Source organism: Symphalangus syndactylus, chromosome 13, assembly GCF_028878055.3.
Source record: "Symphalangus syndactylus isolate Jambi chromosome 13, NHGRI_mSymSyn1-v2.1_pri, whole genome shotgun sequence".
NCBI classification, from domain to species: Eukaryota; Metazoa; Chordata; class Mammalia; order Primates; family Hylobatidae; genus Symphalangus; species Symphalangus syndactylus.
The window spans coordinates 48,676,004-48,699,029 of NC_072435.2; the positions used below are offsets into that span (position 1 = coordinate 48,676,004).

At 43.0% G+C, this 23,026-nt stretch overlaps 1 protein-coding gene across 1 annotated transcript in view; it reads left to right on the forward strand.

Moving 5' to 3' along the window:
* LOC129459809 (zinc finger protein 850-like) overlaps positions 1 to 23,026 on the forward strand; it is a 283,509-nt gene that overhangs the window by 142,022 nt on the left and 118,461 nt on the right. The window contains 1 exon segment of the mRNA XM_055237027.2: positions 10,857 to 10,873. Coding sequence (XP_055093002.1) covers positions 10,857 to 10,873 — 17 coding nt within the window.

Consider the following 23,026-nt stretch of genomic DNA (forward strand, 5'->3'; position numbering starts at 1 on the left):
CTGCATGATTTCTGTTGATGGAGGGATTGAGACATATCTCTGGCCTCAGCACCCAGCTGATGTGACTCATCTCCTTTTCCTATGTTTTGCTCACACAAAAGATAGTGACACATTGCTAGGCCAAACAAGGTGACATTACTCTCTTGATTTGCTCCTCCTCTCAAAAGGCATCGTGACATATTGATGGGCCCAGCACAAAAGTGATTTGAGTCTCATGCCTGGACTCTGCCTACAGGGGCATTGTGACATATCTCTGGGCCAATCTACTATTTGATGTGACTCTCCTTTTGTACCTGGGCTTTGCCTATAGAAGACATTGTGACATATCTCTCGGCTCTGCACCCAGGTGACTTGACTTACCTCTTCTGCCTGGGCCATACCTACAGGGAACATTGATACATATCTGTGGCCCCAACATGTAGATGATGTGACTTTTTTCTTTTTTCTTGGACCCGTCCACAGTGGGAATTGTGACATATCACTTGGCTTAGCATTTGTGTGGTGTGACTCTCCTCTCATACCTAGGCCCTGCCCACTGGGGTGATTGTGACATATATCTGGGTGCAGCCCCTAGGTTATTTGAAGCTCCTCTTTTCCATGATCCCACTTATAGCATGCATTGTGAAATCTCTGGTCTACTCACCTCGGTTATGTGACTTTCTTTTATTTTTATTCTTATTTATTTATTTTTGAGATGGAGTTTGGCTCTTCTAGTCCAGGCTCAAGTGCGATGGTATGATCTTGGCTCACCACAACCTCCACCTCCCAGGTTCAAGCGATTCTCCTGCTTGGACTCCTGAGTAGCTGGGATTACAGGCATGCGCCACCACACCTGGCTAATTTTGTATTTTTTAGTAGAGACAAGGTTTCTCCATTTTGATCAGGCTGGTATCGAACTCCCAGCCTCAGGTGATCTGCCCACCTCAACCTCCCAAAGTGCTGGGATTTCAGGCATGAGCCACTGTGCCTGGCCGTGACTTTCTTTTATTTGCCCTTCCATCAGGGGACATTTTGACATATTGCTGGGCCCATTATCTGGATGATGTGACTCTCCTCACCTGCCTGCATACTACTTGAAGGGGACATTGTGACATATCTCTGAACCAATTTTCTACATAATGTGCCTCTTCTCTGCTGCCCAAAACATGCATAAAGAAAATATTCTTTAGGCCCCTGTGACCTATCTCTGGAACCGGCACCCAAATGTCATGACTATCCTGTCTTGGCTCTGCCTAGAGGAAATGTTATGATATGTCACTGGGCCCTGAACACAAGTGATGTGACTCTCCTGCCTGGGCCTTGCCCACAGAGGGGATTGAGACATTCCAGGTGAAGAATCAAGGTGATGTTACTCTTATTTCCCTAAGGTAAAATTGTGACATATAACTTGGCCCAGCACACAGATGAGATTTTTACTCTTGTATGCAAACCTAGCCAAAAGTTACTATTGTCACTATAACACATGAACAAAGACCACCGTTGAGGTCCTGAATCTTATATGTGAACACAGCCAACAGTTGGAATTGGGACTGTCATATGTTTATCTTGCCAGAAGTGAGATGGTGACTCACTCTGGATTCAGTTCACAGGAATGGTGATGACTCTCATACCTGAACCCAGCGAATAAGAGAGATGTTGACTCTGGTACCTAGGCTTTGGGGTCTGGGTCCTTTACTTGGGGAAGGCAACAGAAGATTATGACACCCATGTATGTTGTATAAAGCTCTTGGGAAATACTGAGTGTCATTACAGGGCCCAGTACACAGGTGTGATTGTGACTCTCCTATACACACGTAGCCAACAGTTTGAATTGCCATGCTCATACATAGACCGAGCCTACTGGTGATGTCCTAAATCTTACACATGAACCCATTCCACCATTGAAATTGTGGCTGTCATATGTGGATCCAGCCATAGGTTGGATGGTGACAAATTTCTGAACCCAACTCACTTGCGCAATAAACCCAGCCAATAGAAGATATTTTGACTCTTGTACCTACGCTTAGGTCAACAGGTAAGGTTTTGGGTTTTCTACTTGTATAAATGTCACAGAGGATTATTGCACTCACTTATATTGTATAATGCCCCCGAGGTTGTAAAGAAAGTGTCATTACATAACTCAGCACAAAGTTGAGATTGTGAATCTCAAATGCACACTCAGCCAACAGTAAGAATTGTCATTCACACACATGGACAGAACCCACTGGTGAGGTCCTGAATTGTAGTCACAGATGCAATCCACAGTTGGAATTTTTAATGTCATGTGTGCATCTAGCCACAGGAGGGATGGTGACACATATCTGAACCCAACTAAGAGGCAGAGCAATGACTTTTATACCTGGAACCAGCCAATACGAGAGATGTTGACTCTCATACCTGGGTGTGGGGCAACAGGTAAGCTCATGCATTTATACAGCACTAATGTCTCACAGGAGATTATGAGTCTCACCCAAACAATGTACAGCCCTCTAGAGTGTCATAAGAGGACCCAGAACACAGCTGAGGTTGTGATTCTCATATACACTTCCAGCCCACAGTAAAAATTGTCATCCTCCCACATGAATACAGACAACTGTTGAGATTCTGAATCTCACACCTGGACACAGTTGAAAGTTGGAATTATAATCTTTACATGTAGATTTTGTCTACAGGTGGTAACTCTAGGACCAGGATTCATTACATCTGTGAGGCTTTGACTCTGATACCAGTACACAGTCTACAGGTAAAATTGAGACTCTCAGGGATTAATCTAGTCCATCACTGAGACTGTGACTCATGTATTTAGATGCAATTCCCAGGAGGTGTTGACTTTCCCACCTAAAGCTGGAACATATGTGGAATTGTGAATCTCATCCCTGGACCTTCTCACAAGTGTGATTGTGACATATACTTTTGCATAACACCTAAGTGATTTTACTTTCTTGCCTGGGCACAGCCCTCAGGGGAGATTGTGACATATACCTGGGTCAAGCACCTAGGTGATGTGACTTTCTTACTCGAGCCCTACCCGCAGAGGGTGTTGTGAAATATCACTGGGTCATCTGACTCTTATCATTAGCCTGGGCCCTGCCCACAAAGCCATTGTGAGATATCACTGAGCGAGCACCTCGGTGATGTGACCGTACTGCCTGGGCCCTGCCCACAGTAGGTATTGTGACATACCTCTGAACTCATTGCCTAGGTGATGTGACTTTTTTCTTTTGCCCGCATTCTGCCCCTTGAAAATGGATTGTGACATACCACAGGCCCATGGACTTAGGTGATATGATTCTCCTCTTCTGCCTGGGTCATGGCAACGGGAGACTGAATTATTTTGGCAAGCCCAGATTGCAGGTAATGTAAGCTTCTATCCTCGGCCCTGCCCATAAGAGGTATCGTGATTTATCTCTGTGGCCATAATTTAGGTGCTGTGACTCTTCTATTCTCTCTAAGCCATGCCAATGGGGGGGGACTGAAACATATCTTTGGGACAGCACAAAGGTAATGTGAAATTCCTGCCTGGGCCATGCCCATAGAAGACATTGTGACATATCACTGGTCACAGCACGCAGTAATTTAACTCTTCTCCCTGGGCCCTGCCCACAGGGGATATTGTAACATACATTTAGCCCAGCACTTAAAATATGTGGCTCTCTTAGCTGGTTTCTTTTCCACAAGTGGCATTTTGACATATAAGTGCACCCAGTACACAGATGAGACTGTGACTCTTGTATGCTCATCCAGCCAACAGTTATGAGTGTCACCCTCACACATGAACAGAGACCTCTAGTGAGGTCCTGAGTCTTGTACATGGACACAGTCCACAGTTGGAATTTTGACTGTCATATTTAGATCCAGCCACAGGTGTGATGTTAGCTCACAGGCACAATGATGACTCTTACAACTAAACCCAGCCAATAAAATACATGTTGACCCTTACAGCTAGGCTTAAGGAAATTGGTAGGGTCCTGGGTCTCCTACCTGTATTAAAGTCATGGCAGATTATAAAACTTATGCATATTGTATAATACCCCCTGGCGGTACAGAGTTTTATTACAGGGGCCAGCACACAGGTGAGATTATGACTTTGATATGCAGACACAGCTAACAGTATTGTCACCTTGGTGCTAAGCCCAGCAGTACAACACAATTCTTTTTTAGGCAGAGCCCTAGGAGCAGAAAAGAGTCCATCACTTAGGTGCAGGGTCCAGCAATATATCACCATATCCCTTGAAAAAAGAGCACAGGTAAGATAGTCACATCAACTAGGTGAAAGGCCCAGCAATATTTCACAATCTTCTCTGGAGTCAGAACCTAGATAATAGAGGAGTGACATCAGCTTGGTGCTGGGCCCAGTGAAATGTCATGTTGGGTATAAGGACATGAGTCACGCTCTCAATGGTGTACTGGATCCACTCATGACAGCATCAATCTGTCCTGTGGATTGTCTTCTTAGTAGAGTGACAGCCTCACAGGTTTGCTGAATGTTGGTTGGAGAGTCAGAAACCCAAATGTGAACCAAATCTGCTTTTGACTGACTTTGGGTGTGAGATTCAGAACCTCAACAGTGGGATGTGTTCATGTGGGATGATGAGAGTCTGTACTGTTGGCTGGGTGTGCATATCACTGTCACAATCTCAGCTGTGTGCAGTGCTCAGGCAGAAAAGAAGAATCAAATCACCTAGATGAATAATTAGAAATTTTATTCTCTTTTACTAATCTTTTCTAATACTTCTATGGGCAAAGCCAATGGAGGAGAGTTGCATCCCCTATGTTTTGGACACAGCCATATGTCACAATACACAATGTGTGCAGGGCCCAGGCAGTAGAGGGAAGTCAAATAACCTAGGTGCTGGACCCAGTGATATATCACAAGGAGGTATCCTTGGACAGAGCCCAAGCAGTAGAGGAGAGTCACATCACCTCAGTGCTGTGTGCAAAAATGTGTCACAATACCAACTGAGTGGATGGCTCACTCATGAAGGTCACATCACCTAGGCGAGGGTGTCAAAAATATGTTGCAATGCCCCCTGTGGGTAGGGCTCAGATGGAAAAGAAGAGTCACATAACTTAGGGGCTGGGCCCAGCTTCATGTCACAATCACTCCAGTTGAAAGAGACAAGGCATGAGAGGAGTGATGCATCACATAAATGCTGGGCCCAGCAATATGTCACATTCCTCACATGGACAGGCCCTATGAAGAAAAGAAGAGTCACATCATCCAGGTGATGGGCCCAGAGACATGTCTCCATGACCCGTCACCTCTGTGCTGGGCCCAGTCATAAGTAACTGCTTTCTGTGGGCATGGCCAGGCAAGAGCGGAGAGTCACACCACCTATGTGCTGGTCCTAGAGATATGCCACAATCTATTCTGTGGGCACAGTTCAGGTAAGAGAAGAGGAAAGTCACATTAGCTAGGTGATTGGCTCAGAGCTATGTCACAATGCTCCTACAAGGCAGGGTCCAGGCAGGAAACTCAAATCACCTTGGTGCTGAGCCCAGCCATATGTCACAATCTCCCCTGTAGGCAGAACCTGAGAAAAAGAGTTACATCAATTACATGTTGGCCTATTGATAGGTCATAATCTTTCCTGTGAGCAGAAACCAGGCAGTAGAAAAGGTGCATATCACCTGCACGACTGGCACATAGATATGTCAAAATGCTCCCTACAGGCAGACCCCAGGCAGGAGGCTTACATAACGTGAATGTCAGCCCCAAAAATATGTCACAATGAACCCACACGGGCTGGGCACAGGCAGAAGAGACATATAACCTGAGTGCTAAGTGTGGGGCCTGGAAACATTTGACAATGCTCCATGTAGGCAGGGCCAAGACAGAAGAATAGAATAACATCACCTACATTCTGGGTCCAGTGATATGTCACAATTTCAGCTGTGGGCTGCGCGCAGGTGCGAGACTCAACTCATGCTGGGTGCTGGGCACATTATATGTCAGTCACACCTGCAGGTAGGTCCAGGGACGAGATTAACAATCCTGCACATGTCCCAGTTTTAGGTATGAGAGTCAACACATCCTGAATGTTGGGTCCAACTACATGAGGCACATCTCATGAGCGAACCGGATCTATGTATCATAGCCTCGATTCCTATTGCAGATTGTGTTGACTTAGTGGAGTCCCAGCCTTCTTGGTGTGCTAAATCCTGGTCTGAGAGTCACCAACCCACCTGTGGACCACATTTATGCACAAGAGCCTTTTTTTTTTTATCTTCTGACTGCCTCTGGGTGTGAGATTTAGAAGTTCAACAGTGCACTGTGTTGATGTATGACTTAAATCTTTACTTGACCATCCTTACTTTCAGCTGGGTAGTTGACCATCTTTACTTTCAGCTGGGTTTTCATATGAGGGTCACAATCCCACCTGTCTTCTGGGCCCTGTGAAAACATTCTCTGTACCAACTGATGGCATTATACAGTGTGCGTTAGTGTCACCATTCACTCTGAGACACTCATGCTGGTATGGACCAATGATTGTACCTGTGGCCCTAAGCCAAGATATGAGTCAACTACACCCTAGTTGGCTCGGTACAGATAGGAGAGTCCCGCCTATGAGTGGATTTAGAAATGAGTTACCATTCCAAGTGTGGCCAAATCTTCACATATGAAAGTCGTAATTCCAATTGTAAGCTGTATTCCTGTGTGAGATTTAAAACTTCATCAGTGGGCTTTGTCCATGTATGAATGTGATTAATGAAATGGTTAGCAGGGTGTTGTATGTAACACACAGTTTCATCTGTGTGCCGGGCTTTGTGTTGACACTCTCTGTACCATCCAAGGTTTTTATATGATATGCAACAAAGTGGTAACCCATTACCTTCGAACAAAGGGAAGGCCCACAATATTACCCATATTGGCTGGTTTGAGGTATAAAAGTCACCATCACACCTGTAAACTAAACAAAGATATATGTCACAATCCTACTTGTGGGTAAGGAGCAAGCAGGAGAATCACATCATCCGGGTCCTTCTTCAGGGATATGTCACAATCATTTTTGAGGGCAGGGAATTGGCAGGAGAGTCACATTATCTGTGTGCTGGGCTCAGTGATAAGGCACTCTCTATTTTGTGCAGATGGTCCAGGACAAAGCTCATAGGAAAGAAGAGGTCCCATCAAAGAGTTGATGGGTCCAAAGATATGTCAACGTACCCCTTGTGGGCAGGATCCAGGCAGGAGACTCACATCACTTTGGCGCTGGGCCCAGAAATATGTCACAATGTCTTGTGATTGCAGCGTGAAGACAAAAGGATAACATCAACATAGTGCTGGACAAGGGACATGTTACAATCTCCCCGGTGGGCAGAAGCTAGGAAAAAGAGAAAAGTCACATCAGCTAGGTGCTAGTCTCAGAGATATGTCACAATTTTTCCTGTAGACTGAGACCAGGCTGGAGAAGAGAGTCACATCACCTGGGTAATAGGCACAGAGATAGGTCAAATGCCCCTTGTAGAAAGGGCCCAAGCAGGAGAGTTACATCATGTGGGTGATGGGACTCAGCAATACACCTCAATGGCCCATGTGGGCAGGGAACAGGCTGGAGAGCCAAATATCCTGGGTGCAGGGCCCAGTGATATGTCACAATGCCTTCTGGGGCATCGCCAAGACAAGAGAGGAGATTCACAGCACCTGGGTACAAGGCCCAGAAATATGTCACAATGTCCTCTGTAGTTAGAGACAAAGCAAAATAGTTACATCAATTAGATACTGAGTCCAATTATATCTCACAATTTTACCTTTGACTGAGCCCAGGCAGAAAACTCAAATCACTCATGTGGTGGGCAGGGGCATATGTCACACTCTCACCTGCTGGAAGGTCTAGTGATGAGATTAAGAATTTAGTTGCTAGGTGAGGTGGCTCATGCCTGTAATCCCAGTACTTTGGGAGGCCGAGGCAGGCAGATCACCTGAGGTCAGGAGTTCGAGACCAGCCTGACCAACATGAGAAAACCCCATCTGTACTAAAAATACAAAAAATTAGCTGGTCGTGGTGGCTGGCAACTATAATCCCAGCTACTCAGGAGGCTGAGGCAGGAGGATCGCTTGAACCTGGGAGGCAGAGACTGCAGTGAGCAGAGATCATGCCACTGTACTCCAGCCTGGGCAACAGTGAGATTCTCTCAAAAAAAAAAAAAAAAGAAAAGAAAAGAAAGAAAGAGAAGAAAAAAAGGTATTTAGCACGTGTCTTGGTTCTAGGTACAAGAGTCAACACCTCTTGTATGTTGAGTGTAAATACAGGAGTCACAATCTCAATGGCAGGCTGGAATCGTGCATGAGAGCCTCAATCACTTTTGTGGACTGTGTCTCCTTAGTCACAGCCTTACAGGTGTGCCGAGTCATGGTCCAAAACTCGCCAGCCCTCCTTTTGACTGGATCCACATGTGAAAGTCCACACTTTGACTGCCTCCAGTTGTGAGATTCAGTTCCTCAGCTGTGGGCTGTGTTCATGTGGAAAGATGACAATCTTGACTGTTGAGTGAGTGTGCATATGAGTGTCATATTCTCATCTGTGTTCTCGATTTTGTTAGGACACTCTGTGCCACCTGAGGGCTTTATACATTATGTATGAGAGTCACAATCTGCTCTGACATATTTGTACTGATATGGACCCATGATTTTACCCGTGGCCCTAAGCCCAGGTATGAGAGTCAACATCGCTTCAATTAGGAGAGTCCAGATTGGAAAGTTTTTACCCGCTTATAAGCTGGGTTTATTAAAGAGTCACTAACCCAACAGTGGCCAGATGTTCACATACGACAGTCACAATTTTAACTTTGAACTGTGTCTATTTGTGAGCTTCAGGACCTCAAAATTGGAGCCTGTCCATGTGTGAGGGTGACAACTTTAAAGGTTGGCAGGTTGCACATACAAAAAACAATCTCATATTTGTGCTGTCTTGTGATGACAGTTTGTACCACTTGATGGCTTTATACCGTATGTGAGGGAGTGCTAATTCTCTATGACATTTATACAAAGAAAAGACCCATTATTTTACCCATTTCCCTAAGCCTAGCTATTAAAGATGGTATATCTTTTATTAACTTTTTTGGGGGGGTATAAATGTCATCATCGTATCAGTGATCTCCGCAAATATATATATCAACATCCCTCCTGTGTGTAGGGAATGAGGAGAGTTATGTCACCTTGGCACTGGCCCAGGAATATGTCACACTCTTTTCGGAGGGCAAAGACCAGGCAGGAGAGTCACATCACCTTGATGCTTAGCCAGGAATATGTTACAATCCCCACCTGAAAGCAGGGCACAGGTGGCAGAGTCACATCACCTGGGTGCTGGGCCTAGTGTTATATCCAATACTTTTTGTGGGCAAGGCCCAGGCAGGAGAGGCATGTCACCTGTTTTTTGGGCCCAGTAATAGGTTACAGTCTTCCCAGTAGAAAGAAGAAAAGAGTCACTACTTTTTGCTGATGAACGCAAAGATATGTCACAATTTCCTTGTATGTAGGGTCCAGACATAAGCCTCTAATCTAATTCCACTAATCCACATTAATTCCAACTCTGGCTCTGCCAGCTTCTTATGACTTATCGTATACTTTTCATTTCTGTTATGCTCCAGGAATGAGTTTCTCAGTGATTTTTGAAGCAGTTTGTCCACCTGCTTCGGATAAACATTGCCCTCTTGAATCCAAGGGCTGCTGTTTTGTTGAGCATATGAAGCCGTCCCTTGAGTATTCCTCTCGCTTCCGTTCACTTTCTTCTGTAGCCTCCATTTTTCTAATTGCTTTCCTGCCCTTCTCAATATGCATCAAGACCTTCAAGGTCATATATGAAAGGAGTGGGGAGGGAAGTCTAGGCCCCTTTTGGCAGTCAGCCGAAAAACAGGCTTCACATCTACTAAAAGAATATGGGAAGTGGAAATCTGAGAAGAGAAATACTTATTTTTTTGCTAGAATGCTCTTACCGAGAGTCACTAGAGGTCAGTGGAGTCGATGACATAGGCCGGACCAAGGCCACAGTGCAAGAGGCCAATAAAACAGATCAAAATTTGGGTATACCTGGTAAGACTTGCCCATTCCAGAACCCCAAGGATCAAGAGGGGGCCACAGTTCACTCCCATATCTCCTCTGTTCTCAAGTGGGTAACTAGTGGATCACCTACAAATAGTGATCGGCAGCTTCCCAATAATATCTCAAGAGTTGGGCGAGTGGGGGGAAGTAATGCAAGACCCCAGAAGTATGCCAACATACAAAACCCCAAGTTAAAAGGTCACACTGTGCACTTGCCTTTTAAGTCACACACTTGGCCCTCTTCCAAGTGTACTTTCCTTCCTTTTGTTTCTGTTCTGTGGCTTTCTAATAAACCTTTGCTGCTGTTCTAAAACTTGCCTCGGTTTCCCCTGCTTTATGCCCCTCAGTCGAGTTGTCTTTTCTGAGGTGGCAAGAATTGAGGTTCCAGGCTGGGCGTGGTGGCTCACTCCTGTAATCCCAGCACTTTGAGAGGCCAAGGCGGGCATATCACGAGGTCAGGAGATCGAGACCATCCTGGCTAAGACGGTGAAACCCCATCTCTACTAAAAATCCAAAATTAGCCAGGCATGGTGGCGGGTGCCTGTAGTCCCAGCTACTCGGGAGGCTGAGGCAGGAGAATGGCATGAACCCAGGAGGTGGAGCTTGCAGGGAGCCAATATTGCCCCACTGCACTCCAGCCTGGGTGACACAGCAAGACTCCGTCTCAAAAAAAAAAAAAAAGAAAGAAAAGAATCGAGGTTCCTGCAGACTCATACCCATATGAATTCACTTCCAGTAACAGGTAGGAGAAAAGAGTAACATCACCTAGGTGCTGGTCCGGAAATATATCACAATACCGTATTAGGGGAAGGTCCAAGAAGAGAGTCATATTACCTAGGTGAAGTGTTTAGAGATGTGTCACAATGCCCTCTATGGGTAGGACTCAGGAAGAAGAGAAGAGTTAAATTACCTAGAAGCTGCTGTGCCCAGCTATATGTCACAATCAGCCCAGTGGGAAAAGCCAAGGCATGAAGCATATCATGTAGGTGCTGGGTCAAGTGATATGTCACAATCTCCTCTGTGGACAGGTCCCAGGAAGAAAAGGAGACACACATCATCTAGCAGAAAAGTCCAAAGTATGTAATGGATTCCTATGGGCAAGGATCAAGGCAGTAGAATCACATCACCTGTGTGTTGGGCCCGGTGATAAGTCACTCTTTCTTCTATAGGCATAGTCCAGGCAGGAGAGCAGAGTTACATCAACTAAGTGCTGGACCCAGAGATATGTCACAGTCTCTCCTATGGGCAAAGAGCAGGTATAATATGGTAATCACTTCAAATACTTGTGCTTCCTGAGACCATGTCACAATGGTCTCTGTGGTCAGGGTTCAAGCAGGAGACTCACATCACGTTGATTGTGGCCCCAACAATATGTCACAATGTTTTCTGAGAAGAGGATGAAGGTAAAAAACCAATGTCACTTTGGTATTGGGCCCAGCAATATGTCACTGTCTCCCATGTGAGCAGATATCAGGCAAGAGAAGAGAATCACATCACCTTAGTTATGAGCACAGACATGTCACAAAGCCCCAAGTAGGTAGTGCCAAGGCAGGAGAATAGTGTCACATCACCTAGGTGCTGGGTCCAGTGATATGCCACAATCCCATCTGTCAGCTAGGCCCCCCACAAGAGTCAAATCACTCAGGTGCTAGGAGAGGTGTATGTCACAACAATATCTACAGGAAGATCCAGGGGTGAGATTAACAATTCCGTACATGTCCCAGTCTTAGGTATAAGAGTCAACATCTCCTGAATGTTGAGTCTAAGTACATGAGTCACAATCTCAACAGTGGGCTGCATCAGAGCCTCTATTCCTCCTGTAAACTTTGTCTTCTTAGTAAATTCACCATTTCGTGGGTGTGCTGAATCATAGTGTGGGAGTCACCAACCTACCTGTGGACCAGATCTATGTGTGCAAGTCAATTTTCCAACTTTTGACTGCCTTCGGGTGTAGGATTCAGAAACTCCACAGTGGGCTGTGTGATGTCACCAGCTAAAGGGATATTCATGCACAGAAGGGTTATTGTAATCATCATGGTTTCTGTTGTTTTTACCTTGCTAAGAATACATGCGTGGCTCACAATTGTGCTAAAAAACCTAAGGGTTTTGGTAAAATTACCTGTCGTTATATGTTATAGACTTAAAATTGGCCAAAATAGGTTAAAATTCTACAAATGTGGAGTCAAGTTTTTCTTGACTCCAAGAGAAACTTGGAGGCTTAGGAAAGACAGACCTGGAAAAAACCCAATAAAAGGCTATTCAGAAGCTCAGAGAAATTGCAACCAGCTGTCCTTTATCTACCTATGACCTGGAAGCTCCCGCCCCACTTCGTGTTGTCCCACCTTTCTGGACAATGTACATCTTACATATAGTGATGGATGTCTCCTGTCTCCCTAAAATGTATAAAACTAACACATGCCCCAACAACCTTGGGCATGCTTTGTAACAACCTCCTGACACTGTGTCACAGGTGTGTTCTTAACCTTGGCAAAATGAACTTTCTAAATTGAGACCTGTCTCAGATACTGTGGGTTCAAATTAGTAATTTCAGGTAGAAATTAAAATTCTTCTTAAAATAGAAACAAACAAAAGGACTAAACAGAGAAAAACTAATAAAAGTGTGTTCAAGGTCGGGCATGGTGGCTCACACCTGTAATCCCAGCACTTGGAGAGGCTGAGGTGGGTGGATCACTCGAGGTCAGGAGTTCAAGACCAGCCTGGCCAACATAGTAAAACCCCATCTCTACTAAAAATGCAAAAATTAGCGAAGCACAGTGGTGCGTGCCTGTAATCCCAGCTACAAGGGAGGGTGAGGCAGGAGAACCACTTGCACCTGAGGGTAGGGGTTGCAGTGAGCTGAGATTGCACAACTGCACTTCAGCCTGGGTGACAAGAGTGAAACTCCATCTAAAAAAAAAAAAAAAATCTAAAATGTATATGGTATGACAAAAAACTCTGAATAGCAGAAGGATTCAAACAAAAAAGAAAGGCTAAAGGTATCATCCTACTTGACTTTGAAATATACAGCAAAGCTATAGTAATGACAACAGTATGGTACTTGAACAAAAACAGTCACATTGGCCAATGGAGAACAAAAGAGAGACCAGAAATATATCCATGTATTTAAGGCTAACCAATTTTTTATATGGGTGACAATTTCTTTTCTTTTTTTTTTGTTTTTTTTGAGGTGGAGTCTCACTCTGTCGCCCAGGCTGGAGTGCAGTGGTGCTATCTCGGCTCACTGCACATTCCACCTACCCGGTTCACGTCATTCTCCTGCCTCAGCCTCCCGAGTAGCTGGGACTACAGGAGCCCACCACCACGCCCGGCTAATTTTTTGTATTTTTAGTAGAGACGGGGTTTCACAGTGTTAGTCAGGATGGTCTTGATCTCCTGAGCCCGTGATCCACCCGCCTTGGCCTCCCAAAGTGCTGGGATTACAGGCATGAGCCACCGCGCCTGGCCGACAATTTCTTAGGAAAATGACAGTATCTTCAATAAATGATGTTGAGAAGACTATAGCCACATACAGAGCAATGAGTCCCTCATCTTACTCCATATATATAAATCAACCCAAAATATATCAAATACCTAAATGTAAAGCCTGAAGCTCTGAAACTACTACAAAAAATATAGACTGAAAGCCCTATAACATTGGTTTGGGCAGTGATTTGTTTTATTTAACCTCAAAATCCCAGGGAACTAAAGGAAAAATAGATGAGTCAGATTACTTCAAATTAAAAAGTTGCTGCACAGAATCTGATATAATCAACAAGACAACTAATAAATGGGAGAACATTTTTGCAAATCATACATGTGACAAGGGGTGAATATCAAGATTATGTAAGAAAGTGACTATACAATTAAAAAAAAAGTAACTACGAAAAATGAGCAAAAGACAAATATTTTTCAAAAAAAGACATACATGTGGCCAACAGATATTTAAAAATGCTTGATGTCACTTATTATCAGAGAAAGGCAAGCCAAAAAATCTATGAGATATAAAGTCACTCATATTAGAATGACTCTTATTAAAAAGAAAAAAAAAAGCGTTGGTAAAGATGTGAAGAAAAGGGAATGCTTGCACACTTCTGGTTTGAGTGTAAATGAGGAAAACCATTATGAAAACCGAAATAGAGATTTCTCAATAAATTTAAAATCAAACTACCATATAATACAGCAATTTCACTATGGGATATATATATTTAAAAACAAATGAAATCAGAATGAGAAATATTTGCACTTCTATGTTGTTTGCAACACTCTTCACAATAGCCAAAATATAGAATCAACAGTTCAACATCTAATGAGTAAATATTGACAATGTAGTATATATACACAATGGAATACTATTTATCTTTTAGAAAGAAAACTCTATTATGTTCAATCACATGGATTAACCTGGAGGACATTATATTAGTCTTCCAGAAACAGAAAGATTAAAATTTTATGATTTCACCTACTCATGAATGATATAAAACTTAAGTTAACTGAAGTAGAGAGTAAAATTGTAACCACCAGACGCCAAGGTATTTAGAAGAAAGAGGGCTTCAGAAAGATGTTTGTCAAAGAATACATAATTATAGTAGCATAGAAGTAATACATTCAAAAGACTGATTGTACAACATGGTGTCTACAGTTAATAGTAATGTATTTTTGAAAAATGCTAGGACAATGTCATGTGCTCTCACCATAAAAATGTTAACTGTGTGAGGTAAAGCATTAATTATCTAAAATTAAGCATTTGACAATGTATATATATAATTCAAAACATGTTTTACAGAATACATGTTTTATCTATCAAGTTGAAAAATACATATTTGAAACATTATAGAAGTATACCGATTTTTTCAAATACTCTCTGTCTTTGTCATTAACTTGGCTAAATAGTATCAAAAATATATAGTTTTGTGCTGTTTTTGTCATTTAATTTTTCAGTCATAACCATAGGAGCTCTGACATTTAACAGCATGTTCTTAACGCAGTACCGTGCACAGGAGGAGTCAATGTACACTAGGGTTTTTATTTTAAGCTTGGGACAGCAGGAGTTTCTGGTGCTAATTGCAATGGTATGAAAGATATTAAAAGGGCAGGTGTTGTTTATGTTCTCAAGACTGGCCACTGTTTAAACACAGTAAACAAGTTTGCATGCAAAATAACAGGAAATGTTTTAATCTGAAAGCTGTTATAACCTTGTCTCCAAAATTTTTCCAAGAAAATGACCAAAGAATTGCCTACAGTGAGGTGACTAAAAATAAAAACTTTTTTATTTTTATCTTTTAAAAATAAAAGACTGAACTTCACCCACTTCAAAAATTATACAACAGTAAAACCTTTCTCCAAATTGTAATATCAGTATGAAAAATAAACATTTCAAATTTCTAATCAACAGAGTACATTTTATTATTTTTCAACATTTAACATTTACACTTAAAAATAGGAGTCTGTATAAAAATGTAAGTTGTGCTATATCATAAAAAATTAAATTTAGAATACTTACCACTCTCTTTTAAATATAATTGATTAGATATATTGTATAACAAATATGCTTGCCACACTTTGTGTAAGAATCCAGTAAGATTCTTCTTTTACAAAGAACAATGTTAACTGATTTAATTATTTCACAGTGTATGTCTCTTATTTTAATTAACTAATCTGAAAGTTATATTGGTAAGCAAATTCTCCACTTAAAACCCATTTTTTAGCACATTAAAAATAGCAACTTTTGGCCAGGGGTGGTGGCTTATGCCTGTAATCCCAGCACTTTGGGAGGCTGAGGAGGGGGCATCATGCAGTCAGGAGTTTGAGACCAGCCTGGCCAATATGGTGAAACACTGTCTCTACTAAAAATACAAAAGTTAGCCGGGCATGGTGGCGCATGCCTGTAGTCCCAGCTACTTGGGAGGCTGAGGCAGAAGAATCACTTGAACCCGGGAGGCAGTGGTTAAAGTGAGCCAAGATCACGCCACTGCACTCCAGCCTGGGTGACAGAACGAGACTCCGTCTCAGAAAAAAAACAAAAACAAACAAAAAAAACTTTCTCATCAGAACCTACAAAATACCATGTAAAATAACATGGTAGGAAGACAAGTGAGACAATTGTAGCTGTAACACAGAAAAAGAAGGAGAAGAGCTGTGATGCATACACACTTGAAATGAATATATGACAAACAAAACTGAAGATAATTAAAAAATAAAGAAGCAGAATTTCTGTTTAAATTCAGCAAGAGTGAGCTTTGCATCCTGGGAAAAATGTCCTCTCAACATGAGGAATCAATGTTATTTCTTCTCCATTGATATTTTCCATTCTGACTTAAAGTTATAAACTAACTCCAGGAGGAATACTTATGGCTTATCATGAAGCATCTGCTACACAGCAAGCACTGCCATGTTTGTTTGTTGCATTTATATACAAAAACATCCTCTTGACTTATGGAAGCCTTCCTAGTACTTACCTGAACAAACTTGCTCATCAAATAAATTAACTTATGACAATTTTCAAAATAGAGAAGAACAATAACTAAGTAAAAGTGAGGTTATATAGAGTTCTCCAAGTAAAAGAAATAAATGAAATCTTCTAACTAAATAAAATATAACTTAATACACTAATCGTGGAATTACATCTAAAAATCATTTTGTGTACACTACTAAATTTCATAAAAATTATTCTTATAATCCATGACCAGCTCACATAATGTATACTTCATAAACTACAAAACAATATATATAATATATATATAAAAATATATATATATATAAAGAAAATTATGGGTCTTGAATTGAGTACCAGGCAAGTAAAAACAAAGAAATTTCATGGGGAGATTCTGAACCATAAGATGTAAGATTTTACAGTAATGAATTCAATACAAACCAGAGAGTATAGATTTGCTTTCCAGATTTTTGAGGTTTTTGGTTTTCTAGTAGTCACCTTATTACAATAATTTGTTTTGTTCTAATAATTTTTTTCTGAAAATAGGTACAAACTCATAATTACACAAACACACTTACTTCATCATTTTCTTACACCTAAGGTATAGCTTTAGAGTAATATATATGTATATTTAGCCCTATGTAAATCAAAACTAAAAGTCTGTATGGGGCTACCCCCTTTGGGTCCCCTCCCTTTGAATGGGAGCTCTGTTTTCACTCTATTAAATCTTGCAACTGCACACTCTTCTGGCCCGTGTTTCTTATGGCTCGAGCTGAACTTTTGCTCACCATCTACCACTGCTGTTTGCCGCTGTCATAGACCTGCCGCTGACTTCCACCCCTCCAGATCCAGCAGGGTGTCTGCTGAGCTCCTGATCCAGCGAGGCACCCATGCCACTCCCAGTTGGGCTAAAGGCTTGCCATTGTTCCTGAATGGCTAAGTGCCTGCATTTGTCCTAATTGAGCTGAACACTAGTCACTGGGTTCCACGGTTTTCTTCCATGACCCACAGCTTCTAATAGAGCTATAACACTCACTGCATGGCCTCAAGACTTTATTCCTTGGAATCTGTGAGGCCAAGAATGCCAGGTCAGAGAACAAGAGGCTTGCCGCCATCTTGGAAGCAGCCCACCACCATCTTGGGAGCTCTAGGGCAAAGACCCCTGGGTAACATTTTGGTGGCCACGAAGGGACCGCCAAAGCAGTGAGTAATATTGGACCACTTTCACCTTGCTATTCTGTCCTATCCTTCCTTAGAATTGGAGAAAAATACCAGGCACCTGTCAGCCAGTTAAAAATGACTAGCGTGGCCGCCGGACTTAAGACTCAGGTGTGAGGCTGTCTGGGAAAGGACTTTCCAACAACCCCCAACCCTTCTGGGTTGGGACCATTGGTCTGCCTGGAACCAGCTTCCACTTTCAATTTTCCTGAGGAAGCCGAGGGCTGACTAGAGGCAGAAAGCTGTCGTCCCGAACTCCCGGCGTTAGCCAGTTGAGATCATGGTGCAGCCAGAAGTCTCTACTCAACAGTCTCCTATGCATGCACCCCTACCTTTCCTTCTGACCCATATCTCCTGGGTCCCAACTACGACTTTCTTGAAAGTGTAGCCCCAAAATTCTCCTTACCTCTGAATCTACCTCCTCTGATCCCTGCCTCCTAGGTACTAATGGTTCAGACTTTCATTTACTCTAGCAAGTTGTATCTCCAAAGGGATGTAAGGAAGCTCTACACTGCATCCTTAGGCCCCTAGACTATGAACCCAGAGAGTCTTGTCCCTGGTGTCCCTCCCAATTTAAGCATACAGCTCTCAGCATGGGAAGTTACGTAGGACCTGTTCCCCACCACCCTTGCCAGGGCCCCAAGTTTGCAAAGAGCTATGAGAAAAGAGAGAGAGAGACAGAGAGGAGAGAGAGAGAGAGAGACAAAGAGGGAGACAAAGAGAGAAAGAGAAAGATAGAAGTAGTAAAGAAAAAACAGTGTGCCCTATTCCTTTAAAAGCCAGGGTAAATTTAAAACCCATAATTGATCATTGAAAGTCTTCTTCGTGACCCTATAACACTCCAATACAACTTGGTTGTCAGTGTAAACAAGGGCGTAGCCCGAAAGCACTGAGGCCACTTACAACCCATAGCCTTCCTATCAAAAATTCTTAACCTAGTAACCTATGGATGGGACAAATGCATTCAGTCAGTAGCGGCACTGCTTTGCTAAAAGTAGAAAAACTTTAGAGGAAACCTCATTGTGAGCACACCTCACCAGTTCAGAGCTATACCAAGTCAAAAAAAAAAAAAAAAAGAAAAAAGGTAACTTACTAACTGAAATCTTAAAGTATGGGACTATTCTGTTAGAAAAAGGTGATTTAACATTGACCACTGAAAATTCCCTTAACCCAGCAGATTTCCCAACAAGGGATTTAAATCTTAATTACCATACAAATGTCCAACCAGACCTAGGAGGAACTCCCTTCAGGACAGGACCATAGATGGTTCCTCCCAGGTGATTGAGAAAAAAAAAAACACAATGGGTATTCAGTAATTGAGGTAAACTCTTGTAGAAGCAGTTAGGAAAATTGCCTAATAACTGGTCTGCTCAAACGTGCAAGCTGTTTGCACTTAGCCAAGCCTTAAAGTACTTACAGAATCAAAAAACTCTATCTCGGTCCTGACTCAAAAGTTTACCCACACCCTCTCTGAAGTGAATTTGCATATGAACTGTTGTTTGTAGGAATGCATCTTGATGGGGCAGCTGGGTTGTTATGAAATACTCAGGAACCCAGCCTAGATCTAGAACACACCTATGAGTGCAAAGGCAATGTTGGGCACGCTGGTAAAGGACCACTAGAATCCAGCAGCCCAGACCCTTTTCTTTGTGGTCAAGAAAGGCGGGAAAACAGGTGCAGGACTGCTACATCGGTAAACGTAACTAATCCAATAAGCAGAAGTCCATGGGTGGTTACACACCCTGGAAAGGAATAAGCATTAGGACCACAGAGGATGCTGTAGGACTAATGCTCATCGGAAAATGACTAAGGGTACTAGCATCCTTGTTTTTTTTTCAGATGGGAAACATTCCCTCCAAGGCAAAAATGCCCCTAAGATGTATTCTGGAGAATTCGGCCCAGTCAGAGTGTATGCACCTTTTTCCCTGTCAGACTTGAAGCAAATTGAAATAGACCTAGGTAAATTCTCAGATAACCCTGATGGCTATATTGATGTTTTACAAGGGTTAGGACAATCCTTTGATCTGACATGGAGAGATAAAATGTTACTGTTAGATCAGACACTAACCCCAAATGAGAGAAGTGCTGCCATAACTGCAGCCTGAGAGTTTGGCGATCTCTGGTGTCAGTCAGGTCAATGATAGTATGACAACAGAGGAAAGAGAATGATTCCCCACAGGCCAGCAGGTAATTCCCTGTGTAGACCCTCATTGGGACGCAGAATCAGAACATGTAGATTGGTGCTGCAGACATTTGCTAACTTGCATGCTAGAAAGACTAAGGAAAACTAGGAAGAAGCATATGAATTGTTCAATGATGTCCACTATAACACAGGGAAAGGAAGAAAATCCTACTGCCTTTCTGGAGAGACTAAGGGAGGCATTGAGGAAGCATACCTCTCTGTCACCTGACTCTATTAAAGGCCAACTCATCTTAAAGGATAAGTTTATCACTCAGTCAGTTGCATACATTAGAAAAAAACTTCAAAAGACTGCCTTAGGCCTCAAGCAAAACTTAGAAACCCTATTGAACTTGGCAACCTCGGTTTTTTATAGTAGAGATCAGGAGGAACAGGCAGAACAGGAGAAATGAGATAAAAAATAAAAGGCCACCACTTTAGTCATCGCCTTCAGGCAAACAGACTTTGGATGCTCTCGAACACGGAAAGCCTGGGCAAATCGAATGCCTAATAGGGCTTCCTTCCAGTGTGGTCTACAAGGACACTTTAAAAAAGATTGTCCAGATAGAAATAAGCCACCCCCTCGTCCATGCCCCTGATGTCAAGGGAATCACTGGAAGGTCCACTGCCCTACGGAATGAAGGTCCTCTGAGTCAGAAGCCACTAACCAGATGATCCAGCAGCAGGACTGAGGGTGCTCGGGGCAAGCGCCAGCCCATGTCATCACCCTCACAGAGCCCTGGGTATGCTTAACCATTGAGGGCCAGGAGGTTAACCATCTCCTGGACACTGGCGTGGCCTTCTCAGTCTTACTCTCCTGTCCCAGACAACTGTCCTCCAGATCTGTCACTATCTGAGGGGTCCTAGGACAGCCAGTCACTAGATACTTCTCCCAGCCACTAAGTTGTGACTGGGGAACTTTACTCTTTTCACATACTTTTCTAATTATGCCTGAAAGCCCTACTCCCTTTTTAGGGAGAGACATTCTAGCAAAAGCAGGAGCCATTATACACCTGAACATAGGAGAAGGAACACCCGTTTGTTGTCCCCTGCTTGAGGAATTAATCCTGAAATCTGGACAACAGAAGGACAATATAGGCAAGCAAAGAAAGCCCATCCTGTTCAACTTAAACTAAAGGATTCCACCTCCCTTCCCTACCAAATGCAGTACCCCCTTAGACCCGAGGCCCAAGGACTCCAAAAGATTGTTAAGTACCTAAAAACCTAAGGCCTAGTAAAACCATGCAATAGCCCCTGCAATCCTCCAATTTTAGGAGTACAGGAACCTAACAGACAGTGCAGGTTAGTGCAAGATCTCAGGATTATCAATGAGGCTGTTGTCCCTCTATACCCAGCTGTATCTAACCCTTATACTCTACTCTGCTTTGCCAAATACCAGAGGAAGCAGAGTGTTTTACAGTCTTGGACCTTAAGGATGCCTTTTTCTGCATCCCTGTACATCCTAACTCTCAATTCTTGTTTTTCTTTGAAGATCCTTCGAACCCAACATCTCAATTCACGTGGACTGTTTTACCCCAAGGGTTCAGGGATAGCCGCCATCTATTTGGCCAGGGATTAACCCAAGACTTGAGCCAGTTCTCATACCTGGACACTCCTGCCCTTCAGTATGTGGATAATTTACTTCTAGCTGCCCGTTCAGAAACCTCGTGCCATCAAGCCACCCAAGAGCTTTTAAACTTCCTCGCCACTTGTGGCTACAAGGATTCCAAACCAAAGGCTCAGCTCTGCTTACAGCAGGTTAAATACTTACGGCTAAAATTATTCAAAGGCACTAGGGCCCTCAGTGAGGAACGTATCCAGCCTATACTGGCTTATCCTCATCCCAAAACCCTAAAAGCAACTAAGAGGTTCCTTGGCATAACAGGCTTCTGCCAAATATGGTTTCCCAGGTACCATGAAACAGCCAGGCCAGTATATACACTAATTAAGTAAACTCAGAAAGCCAATACCCATTTAGTAAGATGGACACCTGAAGCAAAAGAGGATTTCCAGGCCCTAAAGAAGGCCCTAACCCAAGCCCCAGTGTTAAGCTTGCCAACAGGGCAAGGCTTCTCTTTATGTGTCACAGAAAAAAACAGGAAAAGCTCTAGGAGTCCTTACACAGGTTCAAGGGACCAGCTTGCAACCCATGGCATACCTGAGTAAGAAAATTGATGTAGTGGCAAAGGGTTGGCCTCATTGTTTATGGGTAGTGGCGGCAGTAGCAGTCTTAGTATCTGAAGCAGTTAAAATAATACAGGGAAGAGATCTTGCTGTGTGGACATCTCATGATATAAACGGTATACTCACTGCTAAAGGATACTTGTGGCTGTCAGACAACCGTTTGCTTAAAAATCAGGCTCTATTAACTGAAGGACTAGTGCTGTGACTGCGCACTTGTGCAACTCTTAACTCAGCCACATTTCTTCCAGACAATGAAGAAAAGATAGAACATAACTGTCAACAGGTGATTGCTCAAACCTATGTCACTCAAAGGGACCTTCTAGAGGTTCCCTTGACTGATCCCTACCTCAAGGTGTATACTGATGAAAGTTCCTTTGTAGAAAAAGGACTTTTAAAAGCAGGGTATGCAGTGGTCAGTGATAATGGAATACTTAAAAGTAATCCCCTCACTCCAGGAACTAGCGCTCAGTTGGCAGAACTAATAGCCCTCACTCGGGCATTACAACTAGGAAAAGGAAAAAGGGTAAATATATATACAGACTCTAAGTATGCTTACCTAGTCCTCCATGCCTACACAGCAATATGGAGAGAAATGGAATTCCTAACTTCTGAGGGAACACCTATCAAACATCAGGAAGCCATTAGATTATTATTGGCTGTACAGAAACCTAAAGAGGTGGCAGTCTTATACTGCTGGGGTCATCAAAAAGGAAAGGAAAGGGAAATAGAAGGGAACCACCAAACGGATATTGAAGCCAAAAGAGCCGTAAGGCAGGACCCTCCATTAGAAATGCTTATAAAAGACCCCTAGTATGGGGTAATCCGCTCCAAGAAACCAAGCCCCAGTACTCAGCAGAAGAAACAATGGGAAACCTCACGAGGATATAGTTTCTTCCCCTCAGGATGGCTAGCCACTGAAGAAGGAAAAATACTTTTGCCTGCAGCTAACCAATGGAACTTACTTAAAACCCTTCACCAAACCTTTCACTTAGGCATT